This window comes from Stegastes partitus, unplaced genomic scaffold, assembly GCF_000690725.1.
Source record: "Stegastes partitus isolate 25-593 unplaced genomic scaffold, Stegastes_partitus-1.0.2 Scaffold711, whole genome shotgun sequence".
Classification (NCBI taxonomy): Eukaryota; Metazoa; Chordata; class Actinopteri; family Pomacentridae; genus Stegastes; species Stegastes partitus.
The window spans coordinates 367,852-390,710 of record NW_007578442.1 but is presented as its reverse complement, the minus strand read 5'-3'; the positions used below and the strand labels follow the sequence as shown (position 1 = coordinate 390,710).

General features: G+C 39.9%; 3 protein-coding genes across 3 annotated transcripts in view; 1 reads left to right on the top strand and 2 right to left on the bottom strand.

Moving 5' to 3' along the window:
• Positions 1-235: 235 nt before the first annotated feature.
• Positions 236-11,843, bottom strand: plekha8 (pleckstrin homology domain containing, family A (phosphoinositide binding specific) member 8). Its single transcript, XM_008291060.1, has 13 exons — positions 11,719-11,843; positions 11,140-11,256; positions 10,595-10,750; positions 10,338-10,459; positions 9,952-10,110; positions 9,793-9,833; positions 9,434-9,552; positions 6,789-7,119; positions 5,899-5,984; positions 3,869-3,927; positions 3,329-3,530; positions 2,258-2,319; positions 236-2,160 (listed from the first exon to the last, which is right to left on the bottom strand). The coding sequence occupies exons 1-13, from the start codon at positions 11,756-11,758 to the stop codon at positions 1,963-1,965; spliced, it is 1,692 nt and encodes a 563-aa protein (XP_008289282.1). The 5' UTR covers positions 11,759-11,843; the 3' UTR covers positions 236-1,962.
• A 272-nt stretch (positions 11,844-12,115) lies between these two features.
• fkbp14 (FKBP prolyl isomerase 14) lies at positions 12,116-15,554 on the top strand. Its single transcript, XM_008291059.1, has 4 exons — positions 12,116-12,431; positions 12,948-13,099; positions 14,837-14,964; positions 15,071-15,554. The coding sequence occupies exons 1-4, from the start codon at positions 12,235-12,237 to the stop codon at positions 15,227-15,229; spliced, it is 636 nt and encodes a 211-aa protein (XP_008289281.1). The 5' UTR covers positions 12,116-12,234; the 3' UTR covers positions 15,230-15,554.
• A 1,646-nt stretch (positions 15,555-17,200) lies between these two features.
• The window catches only part of chn2 (chimerin 2), a 31,770-nt gene continuing 26,111 nt past the window's right edge, over positions 17,201-22,859 (bottom strand). The window contains exons 8-13 of the mRNA XM_008291058.1: positions 22,743-22,827; positions 21,342-21,515; positions 20,548-20,625; positions 20,190-20,327; positions 19,989-20,094; positions 17,201-18,610 (exon numbers count right to left, since the gene is read on the bottom strand). Coding sequence (XP_008289280.1) covers positions 18,439-18,610; positions 19,989-20,094; positions 20,190-20,327; positions 20,548-20,625; positions 21,342-21,515; positions 22,743-22,827 — 753 coding nt within the window. The 3' untranslated portion in view covers positions 17,201-18,438. The remainder of the gene's footprint in view (positions 18,611-19,988; positions 20,095-20,189; positions 20,328-20,547; positions 20,626-21,341; positions 21,516-22,742; positions 22,828-22,859) is intronic.

Below are 22,859 nucleotides of genomic sequence, written 5' to 3'. Positions count from 1 at the left end.
CCTATCCCAGCTGACTTAGGGTGAAGGCAGCGGACACCCTGGACAGGTCTGGTGTTAAATATTAGGAAAGATAATTATATAGAAACACAAAGAAGGCTTTGGAGATCATCCACTGCTGATTTGGAGTAATTACCACAGATCAAGTGGTTTTGTTAAAGTCTGAATAAAAGTCTGCTGTAGTGGACGTCATGCATGAAAGTGTCTTAGTGAAATATAACAGAACAGAAAACACAAGACAACTTAATTATATTTATTATGTAAAAATCAAATAGCATCTTATATACATCCATAGAAAAAAAACAAATCAAATATTTGTTGTAATGTTACAATAACATGTTTTCAGGTTTAACATTGAAACTCATCTGCAACTGGAAATCCGCCTATTGCACATCTGAGCTGTAAACCTACTTACTGCCAGTGACTTTTTTTTATTTTTATTATTATACAAGAGTTTTTACTGTTTGCATTCCTGAAAACTCAAAAGACAAAAAAAGAATAAAGTTAAAAATACTATGCGGTAAGTCTCAGTTTAAAAAAAGCCCTGTGAGGATGTTCCTGCTTTGTTCCAATGGCTCAGTGGGTCTATGGCCAAACTTTCACTTGGCTTGGAAGTGGAGTCTTACCACTTATTTTCATTGCTGAATAGACATCATAAAATATTAAGTACGTCTGGTAACAACACTCAACTATATGTAGAACACGGAGGAGATGAGGGAAAGCAGGTTTGAGCTGTTCACTGTCAGCACAGAGGTGAGAGAGAAGTAATGTGTTTTAACTTTCACAATCTATCACCTTTCACTTTATTCCTTTACTTGGTTAAATTCAAGCCCTTGTCCTATATTCAGTATCGACTGGCACCTATTTTACATAATGCATAAAACATGCAATCAATAAGCATGCTCAGTGGAGACACATGTCCATACATTCACACAAAGGTCAGACTGAAATGAACCCCATGTCATTTATGTGAACTTTATAACTTAAGACATAATAAATAGACATTGTGAAAATGCATACTATGCATAGGTTTGTGCAGAAGACGTCCACATAAACAGTAGTTGTCAGTACTTTAACAGCTATGCCGTAATATTTCATTCTTGTGTTGTATAACTGTAGGCAGCAGAGGCTAAAGCCATTCACATGACAGTTCCTTTTTGGTCCCATGGAAACACTCCAGAGCAATACGACGAGATGATGTTAAACACAACGATACATTGTCATCCTGCAGGATTTAGATTAAATTCTCAGGGAAAAAATATACATTAATAATGATTATAATTTTACTAAACTTTAATAGCCAGTGCAAGAAAAGTGTTACTAAAAGTTAGTCTAGTACGTGATTCTATCACATACTAAGGACAACTGCAGGGCATTTTAACAATTTGACACTGTTTTTGTCAAGAGTGCTTTGTGCTAGATGCAAGTATCAACCCTGTTCCATGAAAGCAAAGAAACAGGACAATAAAGATTAAAGATTTCTTGGCATTCGGATAAGTTCAAAAGGAATCACGAAAATAATCTTCCAGAGAAGGTACTGGAACCTTGTGGTTATGTACCTTTAAACAAATAAAGAGCCACAATACAACAACAAGGTAAACCACAAACAAAGTCATAATGAATAATTGTGGTTGGAGTCTGCATAGTAGGGTCTGAAACCCCTACACTGTCACTGGTCTTTTAAACAAGACCTGGAATCTACACTTCTTCATACCATGACGTCTTACTTGCCTGCTTTGCCCCTTGTGGGCTCCTAAATACAGACATTAATACCTCCGTAGACCCTCTACAGTTGTAGAGTGTAAAAACCACTGACAACACCGCACATTGACATGAGACATGCTCACACTATTTTGTACACAAGATGCACTTAAAGCATCCAGCACCTTCCTTTTAGCAGTTAGCCACTTCTCTGGCCCCGTCGGACAAGCTCCGTCCTTCCCTGAACTCTGATCTTTTCTTGTTTCACACCACCTCATCAGACTCCAGGTTGTATTCTTCATACAGTGAATCCAGGATGGCCAGCTGCCTCTGCATGGCGGGCAGGTACACTCCCAGGTCCCTGTGCATGCCGCTGGTGAAGCCGCTCTTCAGCTCGTCGCCCTCTCTCGACACTAAGGCGGCGGCGAAGCTTTGATAAGACGGGGCGGCTCTCAGCGCCAACTGGGGAAGAGGAAATATCGAGCAGCTGTCACATTGCAAGAACAGATTGCAAGTACATCAGAAGGGACGAGTTTTAGTTTAAGGACGGAATACCTACAGCAAATACGCCTCGAACAACCCATCCGTGGTACTGCCGAAGAGTCCTTCCATAGGCATTATCTGCAGGACAGAACACATGACAGTGAACGTGCATTAAGTTGTGTATGTTAATATGACACTGCATCAGAGGCATTGGAGGGATCTTAAAATATCAAAGGTTAGCCGAGCCCTGAAATCTTTGGGTTTCAACCTCTTAACTGAATCCTCTTCAAGCTATTTCAGAGTTTAAAAAAACACAAAATGGAAGCACTGTGCCCTCAGCAAAGCTTCTTTCTGTGTTCAGGCCAGCTAGACCAGTGGTTTTCATACTGTGTGTCTTTAACAGTCTAATCTATGTAGCTAGAATCACATGGAAAGATGCGCAATGTGACAAAAAAAAAAGAACCACTGAGCTAGATCATGAGTTGATCATTTTTAGCTACCAGCTGGAGCTAGATTGGTATATCTTATAGGTTATTCATACTCATTTTAATATTTAATGCTAATTTTATTAAATAGCAATTTGACTTAATTTGATTGATTTGAATAATTCAGAAGAAGGGATACAGGTCCCAGTGAGGAGATAACATTACCCCAAATAAAATAACCAATAATAAAAAGCAAAACAATCCAGTGTTTGTGATGATTACAAAAAACCACAAAAAGATTCTGTCAAAGTTTAGCCTAATCCAACTCTTCCTCCACCTCCACTTACCTCGCCTGTTCTTCTTTGCCTTCACTCTTTTTGGAAAAAGCTTCTTCACTTTACAGCCTTCAAAACTCTTGCCTTTGTGAATTAGACTAACTAACGACAACCAGATAAAAACGCTGAAAAGCTCTGGAGACAGCGTGCTCTATTGTCACACAAAATGCCAAGTAGTGTGAAATAAATCTGCAGCGTAAGCACTTGTGTTTCTTGATCAACAATGTATTGAAAGTTCTACTGCATGCTCAGAATGACAGCTAAACAGATCCATGGATATTTGTATCTTTTGTTTATTCTTATGAATAAATAACTCAGATTCAGGTCCATAGTTTTGGACGCTAAAGGCCCAACAACGCCACTGCTCTGTCGAAATGCAGGACTTACTTAGCGCTCCGTGGATGTCTTGTTCTCCAGCGTTGACCTCCGACAGAAACTCCTTGAGGAACTTCAGGCCCCGCTTGAGCCACAGCAGGGCCTCGGTGGCCGAGTTGCGCACTTTGGCAACATCAGTCTCTACTTCATGCAGCACGATGGACTGTAGTGTGGGGAAGCTGTCTGTGTCTGACAGCAGCTTCTGGTGAATTTTCTACGAGGACAACAGAGTGATGGAGGAACACGGAGATGAAACAGATGCTTCAGCTACTCTGCAATGAGTGTTATTTAACTAATGACAAGAAATGATATATTAAAAAAAAAAAAACATGGGAATATATTATCTATTCCTATTGACAGAGTAAGAATAATTTAATTAAAAAGTAATGTGTTTATTTTCAAAGATAAACCAAGTTGGAACAACACAAACTCCTCCCTATTGACCGTCACAGTTATGTACAATATGCAGAGCAAACTTTAAAAGGCAGACTTCATAATCATTCATGCAGTTGATCAGTAAGTTCACTACTTGTCGAGAACATGTGCACTCACCTTGATATTTCCGACAAAATCCATTTTAACTGGTGCAAACACTGTAGATCCCAGTTTGTCTGAGAAGAGAGAATCTATGATCATTTCTGTGTCGCGCCTGGAGTTTGGTGTCCTATTTCGAGTATGATGATGTGACTTAATAGTCACAGACTGACAACAGAGCTTTCATCCTAATTAAGCAATCATAACACGTTAAAGAGAGATTTCTTTTTTCACCTCTTACTACAGAAACAAAGGAAACAAAGGTTACGGCATGCTAGAGGACCCCAAATCTCTTTTCCAAAAGCCTGCTGCATTTTATTTTATTTTTATTTGACCTTTATTTTACCAGGTAAAAATGTCTGAGAACTAGTTCTCATTTGCAAACATGACCTGCATGACTGAGATAAAAGATTCCCCAGATTTGTTTTGCCTTGCAGCCAATAAAGAAGCTACTTTTTTACATAAGTACTGGATAAAGGCAGAGATATCTGACGTCTGGATCTGTGTCAAGATTAAATAACACAGATGTAGTCAATGCGGGCTGTAAACGTTTAAGCTAGAAGTGAGCAAAGGGGAGGGGACTACCAAAGCAAGTTTAACATCAGCCAGGCTTCTTTTTGTGTCGGCTGGCTCGACAAAAACCTAAAAGCACAATCAGAGATAAAGGTATCAATCAGAGATAATGGTATCAGTCAGAGATAATGGTATCAAGATGTTGTTTATCAACTGTCTTTGTAATCCAGGTTTTCTTTATCAGACTCTGAGCGTGCTCCCATTAAAGAGGGTGTTCAAAGATCATCTGACTAAAGAGGAACAGGCTGTTATTACAATAAAGACAATGTAAAGATTTATCACTGCAAATGACACAAGAGGGGAATGCTGGTAGAAAGTAGTTATCGGTGTCGGTTAATAGATTTATGTTCCCACTCTCGATACAGCTGTTCATTTCTAACGTGACAGCTGCACATTAGAGCTCTGAAACTTTAAACTTGAGACATTTAAACACGATACTCGACAAGCGCATTCAGGTCGGACGCTGTCCCACAATAAAGGAGACGTGGAAATCGAGTTAGTTTTGGCCAAATCGAAGTGAAATGAATGGTAGTGATTGAACATTCTCAGTGATAAACACAAATAGACTACTGAATTTTCTGTTAGCTGCAATACTAGGAGTGTATAAGTTCACATTGTAATCTTGCAGGTTATAAAGAGCCGTATTTGTTCAAATTTAGGCTACCTACTAGAACACCCCTCAGGCTCCATCGGGTAAAAGGTCATGCCAGTTCAGATATAAATTTAGTTATTAAAAGAGATATGCAACTTTTTAAAGTCTAACGGAGGCATCTTTTTATGATTTTTAGACTCCTTATTTTAGGTACTGTTAGGTCCTGTTGGCTCATATGAAACATAGGTTAATGTTATCCTGAGCATCTTACATGTGTGCTAATTGGACACTGCTGTTCATCTACATAGTTTTTGGGTTGTTTTTTTTACAACCAATAAACCTAATCAAATCTCTAAATATCAAGTTGATTAAAAAAAGAAATAAAAAATGATGATGGACAAACAAGGCAGGACTTGTTTTTGTCCATCATTATTTTTCTTTTCTTGGCCAAAACAAGGTGTAAAAGGTTGCACTTCTTTATATCATTTCTCTGACTGTGGTTATCCTTGTGTAATACACTCTGTGTACTACACAAACACACACACACAGCCACAGGAACGTGCAGGAGCTAATCCTTATAAACCTTGTCATATGATAGGTTGTTAAGCTCCAAAGAATAAATAAAGCCAATGACAAACGTACAAATACAGTAGGGAAAATAATGGGGGCATGAAAGAGAAGGATGGTGAAGAATTTAAGAGAGAAAGTTGCCACCTCATTAGTTTACAGACAACATGAATGACAGGGCATGCACAAATAAAAGGAGACACAGCAGGAAGAAGTTGTCCTTATCAAAGACGAAAATTACCAGAGATGGGCATCATGAGAAATAGGAACAGGGTAGCAGATTAAGATGAGGAGAGACTGAAAGTAACCGGCCTACCTAATACAGGCACTATTGCATAGCATGAGTCCAAAAACTCTTGTGTAGGGATACCATTGTCGTCATCCAGTCTTATATCACTAAATCTAAAAAAAGTAGAACAGATTCAAACAGGAGAATATATTAGAGGTGAGTATCCCATTGCAGTTTTTATTTGACAGAATCAAACAGAAAAAGAAAAGGGGTACAAATGTCAAAACCGAGTCAGAGAAATGATTCACACAGAATGTCATGCAACTCTAGGCCTGACAATACCTGAGACCATTCTGCTACTTTATCTGCAACTTAACAAAGTTGTTGTTGTTTTTTTTCTACAAAACTGCCCCGTCAGTTTTAAAAGACCAACTCCAAAATGCACACACTACAGTTCTCATCTTGCAGTTGAATACTGGTTTAAGTGGGACATGGATCTCCTCCGTTATAATAATACTGTTACCTCGTAAGTGAACGTTACAGAAATGATAGTTCACACACTAATCAATAACACTGTTCAATGTCTTAAAGAAAGTTTGGAATACAGAGAGAAATGTTAACAAAAAAAGCTTTACAAACCCAAATATCAGCTGAGGGCCTCTCTGTGTCATGTGATCAAGAGAGAACACACTAATATAAAACACTTGATCAGGACATCTTAGAATGGATTTAGTTAAAATGCTTGTTAATAATTTACTCTGTGCAACACGGCAATACAATTAATATATTTATACAAACTACTGTGCAGTTTAGTCAAAAGATACAGCACTAGTGTAGTGCCTTAGTGACAAAAATACTACATATAGCTTAAATTGGTTTATCCTAATACTGTAATATCACAGACAATCATACAGTAAGTTCAAACAGTAACTAAACAGTCCTAAGGGATGTGACCTTCCTGAGTAGCATTTTCATACCTGTGACTCATTGTGCTGAAGAAAGTTTCCACCTGCTCTGTGTCTTCTGACTCCGTTGAGTCTCTGGGAGTTTCTCCTTCTTCTCGAGTCTCTTCTCGGTCCGAAACGTCCTCCTGTGGTAGCTGGACAGCGTTCACGTCAATGTTGTTGTTGTCGTGCTCTTGACTTTGGTCCTCTTTGTGCTGTTTCTGCTCCTCTCCTTTGTCTCCTTCATTGTCCTCCACTCCCTCTGCTGGCTGGTCATAGTGTTCGATCTCAGAGGTATTCTGGGTAGTGTGTGAAGTGGGATCGACTCGCTCCTCGTGAACCGAGCTGCTGGCTGATTCGACGTCTGCGCGAAACAACAGACACACAGGAGACATACGCATGAGTAGACAAAGGGATTGAAAACTGGAATATGGTTGACACAGTGCAGATGTTTATCGCAGCATGTCTAACGCCCAGTTTTCATCAGGCTGGGGGATGCAAATTGTAAAAGCAGCACTTTAGCGACTTGCACAACTATTGCATGGACTCATTCTTTTTAAACTATTGACACAAACCAAAGAATATTCCAATACAGCGACAATATGGCAGAACATATCTGACTTTATTAGGACAAAACAATAAAGTCCTGAACTAGTTTATTCCACTGTCCTCTGTGCCTATGCTGACCAACAACCTCATCATGATGGCAACAGCTGTCCAGTGTCCAACCTTTGGATAACAAAATGTAAAATCATACGACAAACTTCCACTTCAGCACTAAATGTTGTATGGACATGACGCATCGCTGCACTGACTTCTACTCTATTGAACGGTTCATGTGTGACACCTAGCATGACTGCTGGGTGTGGTAAGGTGTGTTGTGAAATGCCAACCTGTATGCGGTTAGGACAGAGCAAACAGCGACAAGATGTCGGCATGAACAGATTTTCTACCTGGCGGTAGTCGGCCTTAGGAGGTGCCACGTTTTTCATCGTCTTGTATCTTTTTTTTTTGTTTGTGAATTTTGCTCGACATAGAAAAGAGTGATACCTTAACCCTCTGAACCCCATAAAGTTCCTCTGCATGTTTTGCTCCTGTTACATTTTCACTGACCATGGCCTCATTTTTCACTGCAATATAAAGTCTTGCACCTTTATGGAAACAGCACAGCCATGGATAGAAGGGGACTGAAATCAAAAAATGTTTTTTGTGCAGTACAATAAAGTCATACTGCCATAAATCACTAAAAAAAAAAGGGCAAGTTGAATTTCTTTGGCTTTACAACACTGAAAAAAACTGGCGACTCTGCATACTATAGATATTTACTACTTAAATATTCAATTTGTTTCCATGCTTGTTTCCTATCTGCTCTGTGTGCACAGAGCCTGCAGTTAAGCCCAGTTTAGCTGAAGCCATGACTGTTTATCGCCAACACCAATATCTGATATTAAGATTTCTGATATTGCTGATAACCAATATTACTGATGTCGATATTCAATTTTTTTTTTAATACCGAAAAATGGGGTATAAGTAAACACTATAAGAACGTGAAAACTATTCAAAAGAAGCCCATACCAAATTAGACCACATAGTCTTTTTTATTATGTAGCAAAAGTAAAACATGTTTAAACACATTTTAACATATTTAACGTTCAAGTCCGCGACTATTTAAGTAAAAACATCTGTGAAATAGCAGCAATAACAAATGTAGAGACAAAGGCGCTAATAGTAGACAATCATCGATTTTTTACATCGTCTGATACCGATGTAGTCGCCGATATATCGTCCATCCCTAGTTTTTACAGGACCTGGTGCGTGTTATTTTAGGCAAATGTTTAACTCAGACATGTAAAATAAAATGATTTTCAGTAACTATCACGACCTCAAGCTTGCCGGTGGAGCTGCTGAACATGCATGATTAAAGTTTCTGGCTCTGACACATGGGATAATTTTAGAGATTTGAAAAAACATAACATGCTTTTCACACTTGCCTGCAGGTTTTGGGGTTAGTTAATTATTAAAAAGTCTGACAATTGTTTTTTTTGTTTGTTTGTTTGTTTTGGATTTTTACCAATGTACTACCAAACTACTATAATCTGACTACATTTCTTAAATTTCAGTGTCAAATAGCACTAAAAACTGTGCATAGTATTTTCTAATGTAATATGATGTAAACTTTGCACCAAAAAAACAGGTGTCTTTCATGTATTGTGCTACTTTTAAAATCTGGTTGACCAGTTTAACCTATTCCAACAAACTGCTATTTTACATGAAATATTCACGTTTTCAGAAAATAAAGATTGAAAACCTTACACATACATTTTAAAAACTCTTAACTGCACCTATAGCATGCATATTAGTTACTGGGTATATACATTATAGATGACCCGAAACAATAAAATAGAAAGACTGTTCTTATTGTCCATCACAGGCAGTGGCTTCCTGAGTGTAAAGACTCTGTTACTCCTAATGGAAATACAATAATATAACTGGACATCCATCACTGTCGCCTCACTAAAAGGCAATAATCTATCCACTTCACTTCAGATGATACACAAACAACAAGCAGGTCCCTTGTGTGCTGTGTGGGTTTTTCCCCCTTTGTAGAGTGCAGTAATAGTTTTCAATTCAGGAAACTCTGCACCACGTAAAGTGAGTGTTTGGGAAACCTGACTTACCTGATGGGGAAGTATAATGTTCCGGTCTATCTGGTTCATCTGGTCCCTCTGCTCCAGAATCAAGGCTCTGGTTGTCATGTGCTATTGCTTCTCCTGAGGTTTCGGCCAAATCTCTCCACCTAGAGTACATTTCATTTCAGGACAACATGCCAATTTTGAAACGTAGGAAGGAAATTCTTCTAAACAGCCATTGCGTGGAAATGAGACATAAACAACATATTAATAGCAGCATATTAAAGTATCAACAGAAGATTATTAAAAAGGTATTTTAATTTACGTGACAGTTCATGATAAATGAAGACACGCTGTATGACAAGACAACATTATTCCGTAATAGCGATAGAAAAAAAGCGACCTACTTTTCTCCAAGGTTCTGATTTAAGTGATTGACGGGTTTAATCTGTTGGGAAAACAACATTGGACGATTACACATATTCTATTTCTGAAAACAATGCAAGACTGAATTTACAAGCTTGCCGTTATGTTGATTAGTCACAGAGTTGGCGAGAAAAATGTACCTTCTGGGGTTTGATGGCTGGGACCGGAGGAGTTCCTGGCGGACTCTGTGATGCCATATCTGTGCTGAAAGTACGATTCGCTATCTGCATACATTCCTCCAGAGTCTTAAGAAAAGTAGTGCATGTAGACTTCACCATGTTTCCAGTGTCTAGGCCCATCTGAAAAGGGCACAGAAACATACATGTTAGTTAAAACTGCAACTTATTCAAACATTCTAACAGGTAAGTATGCAGATGGCAACACGTGCTGCTTGTCTGTCTATTAATAGGTATAAACGCACAGCAAGTCCAAGTTTAGCTAATTACAAATGGGCTATTCTATACTGCAATTTCACACTAACAGCAGCTTCTCTTATTTCATCGGCTCACCCGAACCTCAAACTTACCTCCGCTGTTTCTCCTAGCTCATCATTCTCCTTGATCTTGTTAACTTGCTGGAGAAGAAGGTCACAATACAATCTGAGTTCTGACATCTTGGTTTTCAGTGCTTCTGTGTTCTCCTGAAGCTCTGTCATCAGAATGCAAACAAACAGCAAATTAGGCAAAGTTTGACAAGCTATGCAAATGTTATATTACAGCAAACAAAGGCGGTACAAGTGCAAATTGTACTGTGTTCGAGGTGAATGTTACGGCATCCGGTTACCTTTTTCTCTCTTGGTTCGGTTGTCTGTAAGGCAAGCTTTGGCTGTTCCCAGTGCCACCAGCCATTTCTGCCTCTCTGCTGCATTGATGGCTTTGAGGTAAAAGTACTGCTCTCCTGGTATGGTCAGGTCAAATCGTGTCGAATCAGAGGAATGAACTAAAACACAGCAGCAAGCAAGCAAGCAAGCGTGTGAGTACTACATGTAAAAGACACTCGGCTGCCACATGAGCTTACTTTCATTGTAATCCCAATTAATCAATCAGCTGTTTGGTTTATAAAAAGTCAGAAAACAGTTACAAAAGTGAATCAGCGTTTCCATAAGTCAAACATGACAAAAGTGTCCACAAAACAAAGGTATCTTACTGTCATAAATGAGGTGAAAAAAACAGAAAATGTTCACATTTAAGAAGCTGGAGTCAGGGAAATTTCGACTTTTTCCAGTTATCAGAATAGTTGTTAATTGACAACTAATCGATTAATGGCTGCAGCTCTAAAACACACTTGCACAGTTTAACATTGCACAGGACAAAGTGGATTCCACAGACCTTGGATTTCACAAACTGAAATTTTAATGCTGCCTTTGCAGCCCTTCCAGGCATCTTCTTGAGAGTCATAGTAAGACAAAGTTCCTCCTTCAAGCACAAACCAGCGAGGTTGCCAACCTGAAAAACACAGTAAAATGTATATCGATGCCATAGCGTTGCTGTTTTATCGTATTTGATTGAAGAGTGTCAGAGAGGTCATGATACACTGGCATTATCTAGCCTCATAAACTTGGAGAGAGTTGCTTACGTTATGTTAGCAGCAACTAATCAGTTGTTAAGTCAGATTATAATGACAGATGGCGGAAACTAACGAAATTAGCCACCGGTTAAGACTTTATAAACACGGCTAACCTCTACGTCGTCAAACGGCTAGCTTAGCAAAGTCAAACACCGCTTGTTAATTTGAAAGTGGCGAAGAAAGCTCCAATAGTTGAAAGCAGACGGTAGCTAACGTTAGCTTCCCTGCGTTAACGTTATCAGAAACTCAATTCAACTGAGCTGTGACGCTGTCATGCTAGCTAGCTGCCTCAAAACGAGCGCTATAACCGAAAACACGCCACGGCTGCGGCGTTTACTCACCACTTATGTAATTGGTCCACTTGTACAGCACGCCTTCCATTGTTTAATTATGTGTTTTTCCCGTTCATTACTTGTTTATCATAGCGAGATGCGATGCACAGCTGATTGCGGCGACTCCATCGGGCCCAGAGTGGGATTTGCGGAGTAACGTCCTCGTATTGGCATCTCAGCTACGCAAATAAAAGTGCGCAAACTTTTCCGTGAATCCCATTCGAGCCTATCAACGGAGAAGCCGTTCTCCCCGCCTACGTCACTGGGGCTTAAGTGCTGTGGGTGGGGGCTAAGGTGATTGACATGTTAGAGCACCAATAAAGTAAAGGATACAGATAAAGGGCGGGACCTGGATGTGAATTTATCCAATCATAGACGGAGGAGGGCTGATCGCGGAATAGCGGCTGCGTTGGCTGCAGAAGTTGTCTGCCACGTAGTTGGCATTCTTGTCATGTTTTTAAAGGCAAAATTTTAAATTAGCTTTTTCTTAGTTTTATGAGGAAGTGACCTATTTTCCGTAAAAAAATGATATTTCTTTCTCTCTTTTCGATACTGCCCTCATTGTTTGTGTTTGTCACTGGTGGAAAACTGCCTGAGCCCGAAGTTAAAGTTGAGGTGATACACAAACCCCTCATGTGTTACCGAAAATCAAAATATGGAGACATGCTTCTTGTTCATCACGACGGATTCCTGGAGAGCAATGGCACCCTGTTTTATTCCAGGTAACAAATTATGATAATGCTGCATGCATTGCCGTACAGTGTTGCTCCACTCCCTGTAAAAAAACAGCCACATTGCTTGTTATAGCTGTAAAAAACTACACATCTAATGCACACTGTCAGTATCTATACCATTTCCCATTCAACACTAACCACTTACATACTCTTATAGTTAGTTGACAACTACTAAACCCTGATTACACATACAGCTAAGCCCAAAACTAGTCACAATCATGCCAACTTTTGATTTATAGGGAATTTTTATGTGACTGACAGTTTTTTTTTTTCTTGCTGGTGACATAAACTAATGACAATAGCTGATGAGGCATGATTTTAAACTAATTCTGTTTGTTGTTATATTTTTGCTGAAAATTTCCATATCCAAACCCACATCCTTTGAGATTTTTCAATGCTTTCCACTGCCTCCACTTACATGGGTTGGAATACTTTTGGGCCTTATTGTGGTCATGATATTGCTGATAGTGTGTGATTGATTCATTTATTCTTAACTCCTGGCAGCCGCATACATGGGGATAAAAACCCTGTATGGTTCACTCTTGGGATCCGAGAGGTGCTCAAAGGTTGGGATAAGGGTCTGCAGAATATGTGCACAGGAGAGCGCAGGAAGCTGACCATCCCTCCATCACTGGCATATGGCAAGGAAGGAAAAGGTAACACGGACTATGTATGACACTGTATGACTATGTATGTATCAAATCTGTCGTGTCTTATGTATTCCGCTGTCAGTGGCAGAGCAAAAGGGTAGTTATCTATCACTACCCAGAAACTGTTCCTTGTCTGAACATGTATGGCCCAATTATTACAAGTTGTGAAGTCAAGAGTAGTTTTACAGTGTTTGAGCTGTAGGGGGAAGGGAGTCTGGCTATCATACATAACTAATACTGGAGTGTGTCAGAGGGCTACAAGTAAAAATGTCTTCTTTTTTTGCCAACAATTTCTCTATGGCATTTTTTTCCATACAGATGCATTTTAGCAGCTCTGACCCACCAGGAAATGCTTGTACAGATTTGTAGCAATTCAAAGATTTCTTATTGTATTCACTGAAAAGTTTATAGACAGCATAAAAGTCTACATGTTTTTTTTATATAAATAATGTGTTTATGCATTTTCTTTTTTAATGGTTAAACTGTGTTATCTGGGTTAAGCTGTGGATTTAGTTTAAGCTCTGAAGACTGTAGGAATGAACCTACTTTGAGAGCTCTAAAAACAAATGTTGCTGAACAATGCAAGAACCTGCATTCGAAAGAAAGAAAATGCAAAACAAAAGAACAGTGTGACGTCTCAACCTGGTGGGTGTCCTGCATAGAACAAGGACAATTTAGTCATAGGTGTCTTAGGTGCACTCATCTAATGTAATTGTAACTGTAAATCCATCTATCCATCCATCATCTATACACCGCTTAATCCTCACTAAGGTCGCGGGGGGGCTGGAGTCTATCCCAGCTGACTCAGGGCGAAGGCAGGGGACACCCTGGACAGGTCACCAGTCTATCGCAGGGCCGCACTTAGAGACAGACAACCAAGCACACTGACATTCACACCTACGGACAATTTAGAATCACCAATTAACTTCAACATGTTTTTGGACTGTGTGGGAAGAAGCCGGAGAACCCGGAGAGAACCCACGCTGCATGGGGAGAACATGCAAACTCCACGCAGAAAGATTCCGGTATCTGTAAATATCTTGTGAAATTTATCAGCAATTTAAAAAGCATAGCTTTAAGAAAACTACCATCACACAGGATAAATTTTATTGATTCCTCAGCTAGATACAAATCAGGCTTGGAAGAAGCAAGACATGAAATAAAAAAGTACAATAAGGTTAAAAATAAAGATATATACCTTTCACATGTACAGTTGAGGCACAATGAATATACAGATGCATCCGTTTCAGTTGTTAATCAATTGAGGATTACATAAAAAACGCTTGTTATACTGTGTATATGAGTTCCCACGTTCTTTGACATGATGATCCTGCCTGTATAAGAAAATAAGAGGGAGCCACCAACATCCATCCATGCATTCTTTCTGCTTATCTGGAGTGGAGTTACGGTGGCAGCAGGTTAAGCAGGTAATTCCAGACGTCCCTCTCCTTAGCAAGACTTTCTCGTTCCTCCGGGGAGATTCCAAGGTGTTCCCTGCCCAGATGAGATGTGTATTCCCTCCTGTGAGTTCTGGGTCCACCCCAGGGTCTCCTCTCAGTAGGAAATACCTGGAAAACCTCCAAAAAGAGACACTCAGTCGTCACCCTGATGCTCGACCTGCCTCAGTTGGCGCTTTTCTATGCTGTTAAATAAAAATCAACAGTTTGGCCTGCAGCAATTTGCCACACAGAACAAAAATACTGTTCACTGTAACGTATCTTTTACGTTTTTGTTTGCTTAAAGGCAAGATTCCTCCCGGCAGCACCCTGGTTTTTGACATTGAGCTCCTGGAGATCCGAAACGGTCCCAGATCACATGATTCTTTCCGGGAAATGGATCTCGATGATGACTGGAAGCTATCCAAACAGGAGGTGTGAATTTCTTCTTTTGCTGCCTTTTCTGCATAAAGATTACACATCTGTAACATATTTATATACCTGGAGAGACAAAGTTATTATTCTTCTGTCCCCACTTCAGGTGAAAGAGTACTTGAAGAAGGAATTTGCAAAACACGGCTACTCGCCCAATGACACGCACCATGAAGTGATGGTCGAAGACATCTTCAACAATGAGGACGAAGACAAAGATGGCTTTATATCTGCTAGAGAATTCACCTACCAGCATGATGAACTCTAAAGGATGGATTTTCTCAGGTTTTTTAAAATGATCTTTTGATAAACTTCCTTGGAAACACAACTGAGGAATTGTGAATTAGTTACTGGACTGTGTTACTCAAAAGTCTTCCAGCCACTTCCTGTTTTTTTTTTTTTACACTACATTTGAGCAGTATTGTCAGACCTCTGGCATCATTTTTAGTTTATTTAAAATGTCATCCGTCATGTATTTATATTTCCATTATTCACGCACTGATAATGTTACCACAAATGCATTTAGTACTGGCTTCTATGTTTCATCGATTTCATGACAGGGATGTTTTTAAAATAAAATTAATTAATGTTTATTGGCTTTTAAATTTATGTCCTGGAAGATGAAACAGCGGTGCATGTCTACTTTAATCACTAGAGGGCACTCTTGTCTTTGGCGTTGGTTTACAAATCTTGACTCCCTACAAACAGTAACAATGCAGTGGTTTTTCTCAGTTTCTAGTGGCTATACTGCTTTTTTTTGCTTGTCAAAATGAGAGGAGTCACACATGCCAGTACATGTTTTAAAGGGTAAATCATGAGAAATTGCAATACAGTATGTCTCTGTAATAGGGCTGGGGCAGCTGCAGTGCTAAATATCCAATTTATACATGTCAAGTCTTGATCAAATCATATTTAATTTATCTTTTCAGTTTTTTTCTATTCACAGTGAGCCTTTGGCGGTATCCAGAATGTACGTTTTATAGGGAAGAAACCGAGAATATTAACAAAAAAAAAACAGCAGTAGAAAGTAGAAAACATTTACTTGAGGCAGACAGATTTTTGTGTAGATAATATTTCAGCAATCCATTCATGACTGCTGTCACACTTCACGCTTCTGTGCACATATTCTACGTAAAACCTCATGTGATGCCACACAGCTGTTGTTAGCTAATGTTTTCCATTAAGCAATGTAAAGTGAATGAGATCATTGATCACTAAACTGGTTCTCAGGATTGTGCCTTTAGTAGCAACGGTAGCTGGACATGCTGGTAAATATAGAGCAACAATCGTGAAACACTGGTGATATAGGAAGTCACAGGATAACTTATATAAGCTGTATAACACATAGAGCAGAGGTAAAGCGTGGTTCAGAGATCAATCAGCAGGCTGGTACTGTTGGAGAGGAAACCAGCTATGCAGCAGTAGCAGCAGCAGCAGCAAGAAGCACCATGTTTCAAAGATCAAAGAAGTCACAGAAACATGGTACTGCTGTCAGTGCTGTCCCCATTCTCCCCTTTCCTTCATACCACTGTCTCCAGAATTTATCTGATGATGCAGTAGAAGTGAAACAGGAGGCAATCTCTTTCCTCCCACTTACAGTAAAGGCCACTAACAAGCACGTGTCACCAAGTTTTGAGCTGCAAAGTTAATATCCCGTTGGTTTAATTACGTATATGCATGAAAATTACACCGTAAATGAGTAGCACCACGTTTTGGTCACTAACTCATAACTCTCTGAGGATGTATGAGAAATAATGGAATCAATGTTTTGCAATCTTTTCCTGCTTAAATTACATTCTGGAGAAGGCAGGCACGCACCAGTGATATTCTCAGAAAACACAAACAGGGTTCAGAGAGAGAGAGAGAGAGGAGCGTTTGAGTAGCAAGACAGGATGTGAGCGCTGTGGTGCAACTATGCCTTCTCTCACAAAGAACACCACTGTTTTATTTTTTTTTTTCTCGCTGCTCCAGTTCATCTGGTATCTGGCAAAATTCCACCCTGCTTGACCACACCTACAGGTAAAACTGGACCAGTGGGAGGATCACATGGCAAGAGGGAGGTTGAGTATTAGATAGGGCATTTGAGGGAAAACAAGATTTTAAAAAAAGGGAAAAAACATGGCCTCTTGCAGTCACATACCTTTGATTCAGAGTGCTGCAGGTTACAAACAATCTTCACTGGTGCAGGGCTGGGCCACTTCTACAGCAACGTGGAGACTAACTATAACAGGCCACACTATTTTAAACTCAAGTTTTACATCCTTTAATAAATCATCATTTCATAAATTACATTTTTTTTTTTTTTTTTAATTGCAACTGTCACAAAAATACATTTTGATAAAATGGATTTGTAGAAAGGATTCAATTAATCACATTAAACCAAGTTTAACAGGAACATGCCTGGTACAGCTTTTGGATGACAGTTATGGCAAAGTGAACGGCAACTCCTGCTGCACCGACTGATGTTACTGGCATTAAAAAAAAGGAAGAGAAAAAAATGGACCATAATCTTATGTTTCCACTTGAAAATATTCCAAATTACAGCATGTAAGCTGAAACATGGCAACACTGCCAAGCAGCATGTGTACAGAGGAGCTTTGCTCATGTGCTGCAGTCTCCAATAGGACATGAATCAATGACCAGTGTTTAATCCACCTGCGTTTTTCTCACGTAACACTAAATACACTGAAAATGAAAATGGCAGATCCACAAACTTCTTTTCCGACTCTTCTTTTCTGTCGTTTTTGTATTCAGACATCAATTCAACAAACATCATTCTCAACAGCATATATTACTGTAACGAAAGAACAATGCAGAGTAAAAGACAAAAATAAACATCTTTACAAAATAAATCTTTACACTCGTTGCAAAAAAGTGCTTCATGAGCGCCCAATTGTCTCTTTTTTTGTTTGTTTTTTTAGCACACAGTTAAAATATTGATCATTGCATGATCTGATTTTTATCTACAACGAAAGGATCGTTTCATTTCATTTTGATACGGCGTTCCCATTAAAATCAAAATATGCACACGTCACGTGGGAGCATCACCTTGGCTGATGTGTGAGGTTTAGTTTACACAGCACCAGGCCTGATTGACGATCCGCTCGGGGCAGATTTCTCACAGCGCTGTCATCATGACTGAGTCTACGCCAGGTAGGTTTGACAGTCTTCAAATTAAAGAGAGGAGGGAACAGCTCTGCAGGTAGTTAAAGACAAAAAAAACCAAAAAAAACAACAGGATCCTTTCCCAATATAAAAATGATGGTCTTGGCTGAGTGTGGAAACCCAAAACGTACAGTAACAAGACAATGTCAACACCTAACCAACTGAAATTAAAACCGTCATGCGAGAAAGAAGCGTTTCAAGTTCAAACTGTTAGAATCAAGGTGGCTTGAGTTTCCTCTTTGACAGAATAAATAGTTGTCCTTCTCTTTTTTTTTCTTTTTTCTTTTTGACAAGGCCCGCATGCCTCGGTCCTTAGAACAAGACATCTTCATGCTCTATTATAAGCTGCACCACCAGTTTCTGCTGCCTCATGTCATTCAGGGTTGTCAAGGCGTTGATCTCCGGCGGCTGCATGAGAGTCGGACCGAAGACGATCCCCAGGTTCTCAGCGTTCATTAAATTGTCCTTTTCGAACATGGTCACCCTGTGAAGCACAAGATAACATGAGAAACAGAGCACAGTGAGGGGAAATCCAAAAGCTGTTGAATGATGCTGACTATTGCTTTCTTTTTTGGGTCATGTGCTGATCCACCTCAGGAATAAACTCAAGAATAATGCTGGCATTATTCAATAGTTCTCAGTTTGTTTCCATTCTAGGTCTCAACAAATCCCATGAAAAGACTAAAACCAATAATGCGTTAATCCACCTATCGGTACTTTTCGACTCCCGTGCTCTTTCTGTTGCTCGCAGCCAGAAACACACAAATCCTTAAAAATGGATTACAAGCATAATTTTTTAAATAAGCTAAATATTTTCCTAAAACTGCAGGGCTTTGGAGTTTTTAGGAAATGCTACTCAAAGTAAGTCAATTTTGTGGCTTTGTGACCTTTTGACCTGTGAGCGGTTTCCAGGCAGTTTTGCTTCTGTCATATTTTTACTTCAATTTTTTTTACTGCAGTATAAATTCCTGCACCTCTGTGGAAACAGCATAAACATGGCTAAAAGCAGAAAGAGCACCAAATTATCTTTTGGGCAATGCCATAAAAAATGAAATAACCTGGAATTACCATGTAAACGTGTGTGTTGCCAATACTGAGAAAAATGTTGGCTTGAGATACTATAGATATTTTACCACTTTTTACATTTTTATTTTGTTTCCCCACTTGTCTACACTATTATCTTCATATACACCGCCTGCAGTTCAGCCGAGAAGCTGTTGATCTGGTTACAGCAAATTCTTTATTAGGGGCATTTTTTTTTTTAAAAATGAGGCGTGCAGAATAAAGTGATTTTGAGGAAATATCACAATTTTAAGCTTAACTTTTCCAAACTGCATCGCACACGATAAAGATAAGATAAGATAAACTTTATTTGTCACATACACAATTATACACAGTACAATGTGTAGTGAAATGGGCTTAGTACCTGCATCCAGTTGCAGTAAAAAATAAAATATAAAAAATAAAATAAGATTCCTAAAGTGTTCAAGAAATAAATCAAATGAAGCAAATGGAACATGTAAGATGTATTGTACAAGGTGCAATAGTTTAAGGACCATCGGAATTTTAAAAAGCCGTTGTTCCTCTGTTGGTGGGTTTAAGATTCAGCGAGTTAAAGTATTTTTATTAGCAGCATAGTGTATGTGGTATTAACTCAAAAAGAACCTACATTGCCCATGTTCATGAAGTAAAATGCAACCCAATGCAACTGCATGACTCACTGGTATGATTTCATAGTTTAAGGCCAGCAGAGTAGCTGTATGGCACAGACACTGTTAATTAGATCAACTCATTGTTGGTCTTTTCATGGGAATTGTAGACATAACTCTAAGTGTAACTGATCTGCATGCATATGAACTAACCTCTTGAGGTGAGCCATCAGGTAACGTAAAGTCTCATAGTGGGCCGGGGGGAGCTGCAGCAAACCTTCGTGGATTGCCTCCAGTCTGGATTCAGCATTTGGAATTTCTACATCACATTAGCAAAAACAATTAGCATCATAGCACTGCAGGGCAGTAACCACCACAGTAATGGTATGGAATTGCCCAGAGAGCAGCTCTTACTTGCAGCTTGAATAAATTTGGAGTACAAGTCAAATGTAATGACTGGAATGGGGAGGTCTCTTAAGTAGAGCTTCAAAGCACCAGCAATTATGTTGATGTCTGCATAGGCACTGGCACTGATGTCAGCCTTCTCGCCATCTGTTGACGCGAAACACAAAATGTATGACCGAGATGTAAATATATCATTTGCTATGAGTAAACACAGAATGTTCTTGTTGTGTAAGCGGCGAAATAACGGCTCAGCGACGTTTCACGCTGCACTGCAGCGGAAAGAAGGTTCCCATTTAAAAAGATAAACTCGTGCACTAAAGCCTCAGACACCGAGGTCCTGGGGCAACGAATGATGTCGTCAACAAACCTCGGTCAAAGGCGAGCCTCACGTCCTCGATGTGCTCCGAGAAGCCAGACACTCTGTAGAGACCTTCAGATTTCATACCTGAAAGAGAAAGTCAGAAAGCTTGTCTCTGTTTTTTTGGTAACTTTTTTCCACCTGCCATTCACTTCTAATGCAAAAAAAAAGGACCAATGGCATTTGGAAACACTGTGAGCTTGTACCGGCAGAATAATTTTTTATTTGTTTTCATATGTGTCTACTCCATGCTCTTTGTGTACACAGCCTGCAGTTCAGTCCAGTTTACCCACGTCTGTCACGGCTAAATTACCAATAGTTTCACAGTGGCACAGAGAAGCACAGAGTTTTTAGCTTTTTGTTTGTTTTTTTTGTTTTTTTAGCAAATTTGTAGATAACAGATGCAGGATAAAATGATTTTGTATCGTGATTCTAAGCTTTTCCAAACACAATTTGTTTCAACTGCCATCAGATTGTTGAGAATGCGTCGCTTCTTTCTGTTTTTACAGTTTCTGGCTCTGACATATAACGCTATTTTATGGATTTTTTCCCAGATATTGTGCTTTTAAAAGAAAAAAAAACCTACTGGCGGGTTTGGGGATTCAGAGGGTATTTTTAGCAGCAAGAGGGTGTATGTGGTATTGACTCAAAATAACCTCAAGAAGCTTCTGTGCATTTCTACTGCAACAGAAAGGATTTGTGACATTTGCAAACACTGCAAGCTAATATTGGCAAAATAATAATATCCAATCAAATTCTGCTCTAATTTCATTGTAGTAATTGGCTGATTGGCTGCATTCTACCTCTCAGTTCTATCTCTCGGATGCACATGTCCACCACCATGGGTCGGGTCGTGTTGTGAGCTTTGACAAGCGTGGTGAGGTCACAGCTGAACACTTTCTTTATCCTGCGCAGGTCCGGCTGGCAGTCACTGGGAACCAGTTTGGAGCACTGTTTGTGTACATTCAGGCCGCAATCTAACGAAAAGCAAAAGTGAGATAAACACAGTGAAGAGCAGAGAGACACAGATTAGTCTCACCCCCCGACGATAGCACAACCATCACTGCAGGCTTAAGACAACAGTTTGAAAAAGGTTTCCCAGAGTCGGTGATAAAGTGCGCTGTCAGACGGCACAGCTGCGGCTAAGCTGTCTCGGAGTGCTGCGCCAAAGGTAGATAACGGCGGACATAGCAGCATGGGCGGGGGGGGTTCTTGTTGTAGTTTTAGTCGCATGGAGTGTGTTGGACAGCTGGCAGTGTGTGCGCGGGTCTGCTTGTGTGGCAGCACAGCTTGGAATGAAAGGTTTTGAAGGGCCGCACTTGTAGACGGGGGGTGTTCCTCTGAAACCGTTCATCACAGGGACGTTTTTACTGCCCGAGCGGCGTTAACGCTGGACTTGCTGATTGGGGTCTCAACAGAGAGAATGTAGCAGGAGATAAGGAGAAAAGAAACAAAAAACACAGAGGGCCAGACAGCGAGTGAGAGAGGACAAAGAAGTATCTCCTGCTTCCCATAGCACATGGGGTGTCTGATGATACCAGTGTTTGCCTCTGGCTTATCAGCATGGCAAATGTCTCAACAACAAACACTCTGTTCCGAGCGACCAAATCTACCAGTGTGCACATCGGTTTCACGACGAACGAATCCTGCAGGGATCCGGAAACCCCCCTGCAGCTCTGATACGAAACCAATCACTTGGTTCTGCTGCTCTATTTGCTCAACACTTAACCTGTGTTTGACTTGTGTTTTAATCTTATAATAATACTTATGCATTTACATTTAAATTCTGTCAGCATACTTCATCCTGGCGGAAACGCTCTGCGCAGTAGCACTTATAAAGGGAATTAGAAAACAGCATGTAAAAACATCGAGCTGCTCTCATTTTGTGATTAAATGTTCTTGAGGGGGAAGAGCGTTGAAACAGAGTGACAGCAGCTATGGATGTGATTATATTAAAGTGTCTGCGCCTCACTGGGTTTGAATCTGCTTTTGATGAGTCACTGACAGGAGGATCTCGACTTGTTTGTCGCAGATAGAACAGCAAAAGGGAAAATAACTGGAAAAACTGAACATGCTTTCTTAGGGGGTTTATGCAACTGAAACATGTGACAAGACGGCGTTTGCTACAGATATTACGTGACTTGTGCAATGCTTATGCGGCGTGGTAGTTCAACGTAATCCATGACATGCAGTTTTGTAGTTACCTGAGCAGCGGACACCCTGTGCGATGAGGCCCCACATGAAGTTGGCGCAGTACTCACACCAGTGCGGTCCTCGAAATGTATGCACCTGGAGTCAGAAACAACACTCGTAAACACCTC

Excerpts from the sequence above, each read along its gene's own strand:
- fkbp14 (XM_008291059.1), top strand. The coding sequence starts at position 12,235 with ATGATATTTCTTTCTCTCTTTTCGATACTGCCCTCATTGTTTGTGTTT. Across the intron at positions 12,432-12,947 it reads GGCACCCTGTTTTATTCCAG|CCGCATACATGGGGATAAAA; the intron begins GTAACAAATTAT and ends AACTCCTGGCAG. Across the intron at positions 14,965-15,070 it reads GGAAGCTATCCAAACAGGAG|GTGAAAGAGTACTTGAAGAA; the intron begins GTGTGAATTTCT and ends TCCCCACTTCAG.
- plekha8 (XM_008291060.1), bottom strand. The coding sequence starts at position 11,758 with ATGGAAGGCGTGCTGTACAAGTGGACCAATTACATAAGTG. Across the intron at positions 3,928-5,898 it reads TGCAATAGTGCCTGTATTAG|ACAAACTGGGATCTACAGTG; the intron begins GTAGGCCGGTTA and ends CTCTCTTCTCAG. Across the intron at positions 3,531-3,868 it reads ATTTTGTCGGAAATATCAAG|AAAATTCACCAGAAGCTGCT; the intron begins GTGAGTGCACAT and ends TTGTCCTCGTAG.